Genomic DNA, 11,353 nt, shown 5'->3' with positions numbered 1-11,353 from the left:
TTTAACTAAGCCAAACACCTTAGTTAATTTATCCACTAAACTCAAACTGCCTTCTATGTTTAATATTGATTTAAGTTCATTCTAGGAAATGCATTTTCCTGCGCTTTCTCAGATTTGAGTAAACTCTCATCACAGTAAGTGAAAAGACAGACTCAACTTTGTTTTGAGAAATCAGGGCCAGGTCTCCATGACACATGGTCCCATCCACCCATAGGTACAGAAACCACACACAAGTTTCAGTTGTTTTAGAAGAGTATGGACATATGTCCCTCTTGCATTCAGGCTAACTCCAATATGTATGTTTTGTAATTTCTTTTATCAATAAATGACAAAGGTTTATGAAAAACAACCATTTTATTTCCCACGTAACAATATAAGATAAGCAAGTATACTTTACTGGAACAGTGATAATGACTGAACTCAACCCTCCATCACATTCTTCAATAATCTCGGGATCAGGGACTGATCTCTATAGAACTTTTATGACAGCAATAATCTTTTGTGAATAGTTTTACAAATAGTCTGTTGAGAGTGCATTTCATGACAAGATGTAACTTTGATACAAAATGCTTAAAAAATGTTTTCTCTTACGTACATAATGTTTTCACAGACTGCTCAATAAATGTAAATATAAGGCTTAAATAAATGGTCTGAAAGTCCCCATTCATTTTGTAATTAATAATTATACAAAACAAACAAATGAAAAATAAATATCTATAAATGTCATCAGCCAGTCAACAGAGAAATAATACCTGATCAGTTAAACTGAACAGTTTCATATAGCATTCGTTTCTCAAAAGAATTTCCTAAACATATTCAGCTGGATTGCTTTCAAAAGAAAGCATCTCTGCATGCTGGGATATTGGCAGGCAGTATATTGTCACACTGAAAATGCACTTATTTCCACAAGAATTGATCTGCCCATTTTAATGAAACCTCAAGTATCTTTGTACAGGCATGTTATAACACACAAATGTTGCATGTAATAATGCATTTCATACCAAAACATGAGGATCTGTCAATTTGAAGGAGAAAAATGGGCACTTTGCAATGGTGCCAACAAGGGAAAATAAGTTCAGCAAGTGAATGTTAAAGTAATTACTTTCAAACCATATGCAAATGGTATATATAAATGGTACAAGGAATTGGGAGCTTTACTCCTTCCTGTCAATAAATAACATTCCCCAAAAAAGTGTCTTCAGATTCATTAGTACAATCTCAAAAAAGACCCAATACTTAATTTCATTGCATCAATTTACATGTGAAAGTTTTGTGTGTGACCAAATGTTTCAGCTTTTAAAGACTGGACATAGTGACTACATTATTACAAGTAACACACTTTTGACATGTTTTCCATATGATCTACCACTCCCAGGGTGCATTCCCTACAACCCAGTGCTATACCTTAGTTTTCACCCACCTGACTTCCACACATGACATTACTTCCATGATATCATGAATGACACATGACAGACATACGAACTATACATCATTTAAATATAAGTTCTGAGACTTGCTTCCTTGTATCTTCAGGGCTTGTGACTGTGTGACCAATTGTTCTGGGGTCTGAGAATATTTCGTGGTCATTTCCTCCCTTGAAAATATAAAACAGTAATTTTGGTCTTCACATAAAGAACAATCACATGATAAACATCTCCATGTAAATTAGTGAAACACACTACAGGCTACTGTTAATCGAGAGCAGAATGAACAGGAGAGGAATTAATCCCCCAGTTTCAGGAATTATGTTTATACAAGCACACAATTAGACTTAATTCATAGCTCCATACATATATCTGTATTGCTGCTTTGTTAAACCAAGGTTGGAAGTAACTTTAAAATTAATAGTGAATTCCAGTTAAATCACTTGCCATGATAATTTCCCACTGTACAGGCCTATGGTTCATTTATTAAATGCACAACATAATTAACATTGGAAAGTCATGATACACAAATGTGCTTGCCTGACATATAAAAACTAAACTGGACTTGTACCAGACAATGCAGTGACAAAAATTGTGAACAGCAATCCTCTCTTTGGGGGTATGACACACGATAAATTACAAAGCCTGACCTAACCACTGGTGCAATAAGCCTCTGTGTATGATACGCATAGGCAGGTGATGACCTGGAGTCCCAAAAGAGTACAGATTTTCTTGTAATACTGACATACTGAAAGTATCTACACCAGCATGATGCTGCACATACCTCCATTGTCTTGTCTCCAAAGAAGTGAATTTCTTTAAAGTTATCCTTCTCCAGGAACTGCAGACAGAACCTTTTGTCCCAGCCCTGTGGGAACACATCAATACTGATCTGGCCTCCAATGGCAAACACAAGGCCGGAGTCCTTGAACTCTTCCCTCAAAACATCAACAAACTTCTGCCGGACATTGTTTTGCTGTGGAACACAAGTATAATAGAACTGCACTGGTATACTGGAATGAGCATGATATTAAGGGGCGGTCACCCATTTTGTTCCGAGGAGGTAGGGAGGTCATCAGTTTTGTACATATATTACATAAATATTAAAACATTATGCCTCAAAATTACAGGAGGTAGGGGGTAATTGATTTTGTACATAAAGTGCAGAGGGTCAACCTGTACATCAATCTTAATGGGTGGGGGAAAGGAGGAGGGAGAAAAGAGGGTGAAGGGTCATTCACATTGTGCATGCATCTCTGTAACAATAATCATCTCACCCCCTAGCCATAAATTATGAACGATCCTTAATACGTTTTCTGAGAACTGGTTATTACTTTTAAAAAAAAGACAAGGTTTCATGATTACCTCTGTAGTTTAAGTTGAAATCTGCAGATTTTAATTTTCAACTTTTGTATCCCTTCATATATAATTGACAATATTTCATACTTCATATACTGTTGATTGCATAAAAAATTAAACAGAATTCCAAACTATCAAAACTAATGTTGAGTTAGCTGTTATCATAACCATAAGAGGTACTTTTAGTTCCAAAGATGGAGATAAATAGATCGGCATGTACAATCAGTGTCTCTCACTTTAACAATGTTAAGTTCTCCATACATTGCAATATGGGTACCTGAATCAGAATATGTTGCAGTATGATCTATATGCTGATACACAGTCCCAGTGTTTACCCATAGGGGTATGAAGTATGGGGTGGAAAAGAAATTTAACATCACTCTCAATCGTAGCAAACCAGGCTGCCAACACAATATATATGGCTTCATTGTATAAGGGACACAACTCTGCTTAGCGAAGCACAGAGCCTTTGTTGACCGATTCAAGATGTCCATCAATGACAATCATCTCAAATCACTCTCAATATACATGTCCAATGAAAACTACAGAACAAATAACTAGTAACTGTCATTATCACATAATACGGTAATAATTTCCCTGTATATACATTTTTTTGCTACCCGGATATTGGTGAAGTCGTTGGGTCTATATCTGAACCCGGCAAGATAAGCCATACCTTCCAAGCTCTGGGCGAGGAAGATAACCAATATCTGAAACCTCAACTTTGTGACGTCATGGAACGTAACACAATATAATGATATCATAGTTCTAGCAACACTCATGAAAATGGAAGGTGGTGTTGCAGGCAAGTAGATTGATGGAACTAGATAACTCAGTGGAGCTGGAAGAAATTCCTTCAGATGAATTTACGAAGACATGGGCGTATGTTGAAAATGTAAAGTAATGGAAAAAGTATTCAATGTCCAGTAATTGACAGTAGCACAGATGATAAATGAACATGTGCAAATGACCTTCTACAGTTAATTTTGAATAAAGATTGATCACTGTGTTTTTTTCAAAGTACGAGTGAGATATTCTTGTAGGGTATAAAGGGTTTTAAAAATGTATTAAGTGATACAAATATTATGTCCTTCCCTTTTCCATATCTTCCACCTTAATTGCCTCAGTCAGAGTTTGAATCTTTGGATAGGGGCATCTCGGGATGATACGGGGAAAGATATGGATGATAGAGGGTGATAATCTCTACACATACCGGTACATATAGATAGGAATCCTTCATCACAGAACAGTAATTACAAAGTTAATACCGTCCTGCCATAATCTAGAACTTCTCATAGCACACAGTTCTCTGAATATCCTATTACTGATGCTTCACTGATTCTCTTGACATATGTTCACAATGGGCTGCAGGTTTTATTGGGCACAAAACACTACAGGACTTACATACATAAAAGAAAGAATGGGATAGCAAACAAATCCAGGTAAATGCCTGTGAGTAATGAATGAATGAATGTTTAATTTGCACAGTCTTCCACACCTTGTCAAACTCAGCAAACTGTTGGCGCTCTGCCTGGGAACAGCTCCTGCCCACTGGACAAAGGTTGATCATGCTGCTACGGAACTCAACAAAGGTTCCTCTGGAATACAAGGCACATCCATTACAGCACTTCCCTCATTACACACATCAAGGCAGGTGGAGGATATATATTTAGTAGGAGTGAGTGAGTGAGTGAGTGAGTGAGTGAGTGAGTGAGAGAGTGAGTTCGCTCTTTTACCAGCTTTTAGCAGTATTCCAGCAATATCATGGCACAGGACACCCGAAATTGGCTTCACACATTGTACCCATTGAGGAATCGAACCTGAGTCTTCGGTGTGATGAGCGAATGGTTTACCCACTAAGCTGTCCCATATTTGGCAGGACTATAACAGTACAAGTGATCTGTACATGTACTATCTGCACAACATATATGATCTGTTTGACATGTATAACAGATTTATTCTTAAAACTAGCATGTTATCATAAAAGTGTCACTGCACATGACAGGACAATGCGTGATACATAAATCACCTTCCACAAAGTTATGCCATCATGCCAGGGAACACTGAATCACTGTCAGCTCAAGTCATTATATTCACACACGACATATGGTTTTGTAGGTCACAATAAAAACTAATGTGAGTTGAAATTATTAAATCCATCAAACATGTCCAACACATCTGCAGGACCTTACTGAACTGACATACTCGATCCCTCAAACACATTAAAATAGAACATCTGCTTGATAGTTAACTGTGACTTAACGTAAGATGAAAAAGATCAATAACTTCAGTACTGTACAAATCCAGGTGCAGCACAGGTAATCTCTCCATATGCCTACTCTAACACCTCTCACAGCACCTGTTACCATGACAACAGTCATCTGAACTGTGCAAGCATCTGTTGTCATCTGTATATACCGGCGTCAATTTGAATTATCTAACATACAACATAATGTTTGTGTAGTCATCGTTCTTCAAATACAGACTATGGTGACTAATGTTAGTTTGTTATATATATTTCAACCAGAATTTAAAGCATGTACCAAACACAGTCAAATTCTGATGAGTCAAATGCCAGCGTCCTGAATATAATTCATAACTCCAAGTACAAGTCGGTCCCAACCATTCCCTGTTATAGTTATCATCATTTGATTTCTGGTTACAAAGATTCGTCTCATAAATACACACGCCGACTTGAGAAGGAAATTTGGTTCAAACAACAGCAATCTTGTATACAAAAGCTGAAGTCAGTCAATGAGAAGTTAAATGGTGCAGCTAACTCTTCTAATTAACACAGCAGTGCTGCTCACACCTTCCTGCCATTGACGGCCGAGTTCAAAAGGTAGATTAGTGCCATGTATATCTGTCGATTGCTGATAGATTTTGGTCATGGATTTTAAAGAGGTTTGTGTATTTTGTGTTTCATCGTGGTAGTACTCAAATGAGTTCATATTTATACACTATTTGTCTTCATTACCTATGTCACCTAGCATATTATTGAGCTATATTTTGAGACAATGTGTTGAATATAGAAATTGTTCAATATTCCATCATCTGTTTCCTACCCTCATAGATGCACCTATGTATCGAAAATATTGATATGCCAAATCTATGACTGGGTACCCAGTGATTTGACTGTAATCCCAAATTATCAAACCCAAAGAAACCACTGACTGAGCATGAGCAACATTGTATGAAAGTGAGGTAAAAAAGGAGAAATTGCTGTTTCAGCTACTTTTTAGCTTATTTTGTACAGATACTTTACTTCAGTCTAGAACCGTTGCATGGTACTACACCGAATGTTTTGTGCTGAATGCAATGGGATGAACCAAAACATTGTAAGTTCACAAACAAAAAGGTATTCAGACACAATTGGCCTCCATTTTTATTGTCTCATTCTTTCAGTCTATGTTTAAAGCATTTAGTGAGTGCTCGTCAAGATTAATTCATTACCATGTGTTTGTAAGTTTGATATGGAGAATTATCATGCATCTGAGTAAAACATCAAACAACAACGTTAGATCTGATATTTAACTCGAACACATGATAAATCTTCATATGAAACTCATGAACACATGGTAACTTATAACATGAAACAAGCCCTAAATCCAGGCAGACATCAAGGCTGGTAACTTCAAAATGTTACCAGCATGAATGGATTTAACCAGACCAGACAATATTACTCAGATCTATCCGATGATTTCACCAGACCATAAACTAGACCCTTAAATTCAGACAGTCCGCCAGAAATCTAGCCAATCTGTGGTGGTCAGACGGGCCTTATTTCATACACTACTTATGTAGATACAGTATCATTTACCTCTTACATGGCAATACAAGCTCGGACATGTATCGTAGAGCGAAGTTAATGAGTTTTTGTAACTTGTCATCTCCAACTGCTTTTTGAATGTTCTGAAAGAGAATATTGTTTGGATTACACACATGGTGAGAAACACAAACATCCACTTGTGTATTATGTATGACACGTACTGCGAGGTTAAACTGATCTGTGGAGACAGTGTCTACTGGTCATCCGTGAAGATCCTACTAATGAGTCTGACATTTTGTTTCCATTTACAAGTTCCTGTTTACTTTTTGTCTGTTGTTTTATGCCATACTCAGCAAAATTCCAGCTACATGGCAGCGGTCTGTAAATAATCAAGTCTGGACCAGACAATCCAGTGATGAACAGCATGAGCATTGACCTCCACAACTAGGATAAGATGACATGTTTCAACCAAGTCAATGAGCCTGATCACTCAATCCTGTTAGCCGTCTTTGCGACATGCATTTGTTGTTGAAGACAATTCTGGCCCAGATCTTCACAGGCAACATGTACCCAAACAAAATGTCAAAATATCCTTTAGAAATCTTTAAGACTCTGTAGTAATTTGTAAGAAAACAGTTTATCATTTTAAATAAAACATAAATTACTCCACCTCTTGCCCAATCTGCTCTCCATTCTTAAAGGCAACTAAACCATTTTCAGCAAAGACGTAGTCAAACTTCTTGATTACTGAAACACATCCACACCAATGTAAGTACAAGGCATATGTCTTTCCGATTCTAATGTTAGTGCAGTATAGAATACTACTGCCAGCCAAAATGCCCAAAATAAGTTAATTATTTGGACAGCTGGCAAAAAAAAAATCTTATCAGTCCGATGGTCAAACTCATATTTTATATGTAATCATGTGAATCTTTTCTGTGATACTGCTTTTGTAGCAAAAACTTGAGATGCTGCGTATCATACATTAGTCAAGATATGTGCCAAGTTGATTACACTGTTGTATATCGAATGTCCATTGGTCAAAATATTAGCGAGTGAGCCAATCATAGTGAGGCCGCCAACAGTGGCAGTAATGTAGAATGGCTGTGCCCTGTAAAGTTGAAAAATGAAAGTTGGACATTTTTTCAATAAATATGAATGCAAAGATACTTAATAGCTTTTTCTTTACTTGTTGAGCTGAAATGTGAAATTAAAATTGGTCTGGCAACCTTTAGGATGGGCTGGTAAGTTTTCAGAGTTACTAGTCCTGGTGTCTGGAAGAATTTTCTGCTTAGTTTCCTAGACTAACTAGTGATCAGTTATTTGAGCACTATAGGCAGGAACCACACAACATCCAGGTGGTACCCATAGTTTTATCTACTGGCAACAAGGGTAGCCTGTTGGCAATCTCTAAACAGTAATACCACGATACAATTAGAATTCTGGCCAGCCTCACACACTGAAATGCATTAATAAACCTTACTATGCCCAAAGAATGCCAGCTTCCTAGATCCTACTAAATACTCTTGCAGTTATTCATGGGACACAAATTCCTGCATCCGAAATACATAAAACTGACAATGGATGCAACAGAATGTATTTGCGCATCCACTGGGTCACAAAACAATTCAAAATACTTTATGTAAAAATTTCAATCTAGTAACAATAGGTTATCACTCAGTTTGCTACTGGATGGGCTATGGTATCATTTGCAATTTAATTACTTAAACAATTACTGCAGTGATCATGATACATGACACATTAACGGTATTAATAATAATATTCATGTGTCAGGGACTCCCATTTTCACTGTCAGGGGACCCCTGAAAATTAAGAGTACGAGCCCATGGACCCTCAAACACAGGACTCAAGCTAAATCCTTGCTCTTACAAGAGATGTCATCAGACCATGGAGGCAAGATAAACTGCACAACTCCCTGCAGATGTTGATAACCATTATTGTAAGTGAAAAAATGTATATTTGTCATATATGATTGGTTATCACATGTTATTTATGAAATATTCTGTCTCTGGAACAAGTTTCGGCAGATTTCACTAAATAAGGGGAATAAAAACAATGGAAATATACCTTCGCATTAACTACCTACAGAAATTAACAATATCATCTAAATATAATTCATTTGCACCTCTTAATGTATATGATACATATTTTTTCACCTCTGGTAACAATCAAATATTTCATTTATGAAAACTGATTTCACACAATTTCATCTGGCGACAACTGTAAACCTTACCCATATTTTATCTACATCTGATGTATACTTGACTTTCAAATTTCATCCCAGGACCTCTTAGGTAGCATGACCTTGATCTTTACTAATTTCATCACCACACACTGATACTACCAGTGCTACAGGGCCAAAATCTGGCCGAGACCAATAAGCAACACTCACCATCAGCTGACCCGCCCATCTGTTCTGTGATCTTGGACAAGTCAGATCCTCCCACTAAGCCTACTACAACCTTAGTTTTCAACTTCTCCATAAATGCATCCATTTCTTCAGTGATTTTCTGCAATATTAAAATGCAATACAAAATAAAGTACATTTAAATTGTAAAATATAGCTCACAATACACTCACAAATTGTTCCAGATTGTAACAAAACACACAACTGATGATTTTAATACAAGGGTGTGAGTAACATATGAACAGCACTATTCTGACAAAAAATATCTCTGTTATACACTTACATTTAGTTTTGTTTCATGAAATGAAATAGATAGGATATGTGACACAAACTATTTGAACACAAATTTGAAAGAATCAAGGGAAAGATAACCTTATTCTAAGTCCACTGCAACACCAGACCATGATATGAGACAGAAAAATGAATTAAATAATATGGATACAGAATCGGATAAGAGAGTCACATTCATCTAATTACAGATACAGACTCGGATAAGAGTGCCACAAACATCTGACATTAGTGCCATATTTGAGTGTAAGTGGCCATGTTCCATGAGGCATGCTTCACAAGATGCTATGTGACTTCATGTGTTGTTGTATGATGATATGTTGAAGCTAAAATGGGTATTTAACATTCACACTTATTTTATTACTTTGCAAAGATTATCTTTTGTAAACTCATTGTAATACCATAACCCTAAACAAAACAAACATTTGATCTCCCACAGAAAACGCCTCTGCATACCCTTTAAAATTTAAATGTTGTTGTTTGTTTCTTTCAAAATCATACATTTTCTGAATAATTATAGACCTGTGAAGGTCCCGGGGTAGAATGGGCCTTCCGCAACCCATGCTTGCCATTAAAGGCGACTATGCTTGTCGTAAGAGGCGCCTAACGGGATCGGGTGGTCGGGCTCGCTGACTTGGTTGACACATGTCATTGGTTCCCAATTGCACACATCGATGCTCATGTTGTTGGTCACTGGATTGTCTGGTCCAGACTCGATTATTCGCAGACCGCCGTCATATAGCTGGAATATTGCTGAGTGCGGCGTAAAACTAAACTCACTCAATCACTGAATAATTATAATTAAGTACTATGCATAGCTAGATTGCAAAACCAAATATACTACTGTCAGATGTAAATGTGAAATTACTTGATGCACTTGTGAAAAGTGACATAATTTTTATAAAAACATTTCCTTCCAAACGTTTTTGTTTTGGTAGACTGTCAGTGAATCATATATTTTATGGTAAGATCATTCGTTCATATGAATAAACTCGTATTCCAGCCAAGGCCTACATCGAGTTGTCGAGAACACCTTGGAATAGTGCGAAGTCGTCTAGTTATATGCTGGACTAGTTCAACTTGAACCTTGTAATGTAATATGTTGTAAAGCTTGACAATCCCCAATAAAGGGAAGATCCATAATGTCAGTTAAATCAAATAAGTTATTTACATGTTGAGAAATTTACTGTCAAAATTATCTGAACTCGGACAGAGTGCCCAGAGAAGACCATCACATCCGAACTGTCTGTGTGACTTAGTTTACCGGTTTTCTGTACGGGCACTTGTCATCACTGAACATAGGAAGCTAGTACTTTAAGAACAAAACATTTCATCATCAAGCAGTTTATCATTTCAAATCATGAGACGAAAAGTCGTGACATTTCATACTTACAAGTCGAGGCATCGTGAGAGTGCCATCGACATCGAACACACAGATGATAGACGTGTCTCGCGTGTCCGCCATCTTTCCCGCAATAACAACTTCCGGTAATGGTCAGTTTCAGATACCTACAACCAGGGATACTCTCTATATAGGCTCCCTGCTACAACGATATCGTTGGCACTAAAGTACTTCTGTGGTTCGTGAATCAGTGTATGTCAGTCGATATCCCAGGTAGTGACTTTATATTAGGACACTCAGCTCAGATATATGTGACTTCCTAATGGGAAACACGAAGTGGAGGTCTGAAACAGTATTAATGAGAGATTGATGCTGGCTTTAAAGGAATGCGCTATACACTAGGCTTGTTGACGGAGCAACACATGCTGCGCGCTGATTGGGTAAAGCCAGACACACCTCCAATTCATTGCATCGAGGTATTTATGGGGCAATGATGCAATGGCCTTTGGTACTTTAGTGATGAAATACTCACGAAAGTTGCACTGACACACTGTAAATGTATTTATTCACAGTGTTCAGTTCCACAAAAATGCTATAGGCATATATGACGGCCATATCGGCATTTATGCCCCCAGTACGGGTCAGAAAACCGATGAAGTAAGCCCTGGTTTACTATCCAGCTGGAAAGTAAACCGGGGCTTAGTTTATCGATTTGCTGACACGCAGTGGGGGCCTATGATGGC

At 37.3% G+C, this 11,353-nt stretch overlaps 1 protein-coding gene across 1 annotated transcript; it reads right to left on the bottom strand.

Annotated features, from left to right (window-relative positions):
• Positions 1-335: 335 nt before the first annotated feature.
• LOC137284336 (phosphomannomutase 2-like) lies at positions 336-11,030 on the bottom strand. The gene is made up of 7 exons (XM_067816105.1): positions 10,662-11,030; positions 8,966-9,083; positions 7,223-7,299; positions 6,604-6,695; positions 4,282-4,381; positions 2,209-2,400; positions 336-1,594 (listed from the first exon to the last, which is right to left on the bottom strand). Exons 1-7 carry the CDS (start codon positions 10,731-10,733, stop codon positions 1,490-1,492), a joined length of 756 nt encoding a protein of 251 aa, XP_067672206.1. The 5' UTR covers positions 10,734-11,030; the 3' UTR covers positions 336-1,489.
• Between the last annotated feature and the right edge of the window lie 323 nt (positions 11,031-11,353).

Source organism: Haliotis asinina, chromosome 5 (genome assembly GCF_037392515.1).
Source record: "Haliotis asinina isolate JCU_RB_2024 chromosome 5, JCU_Hal_asi_v2, whole genome shotgun sequence".
NCBI lineage: Eukaryota > Metazoa > Mollusca > Gastropoda > Lepetellida > Haliotidae > Haliotis > Haliotis asinina.
The sequence above is the reverse complement of the archived record's forward strand: the minus strand, read 5'-3'. Positions and strand labels throughout refer to the sequence as shown.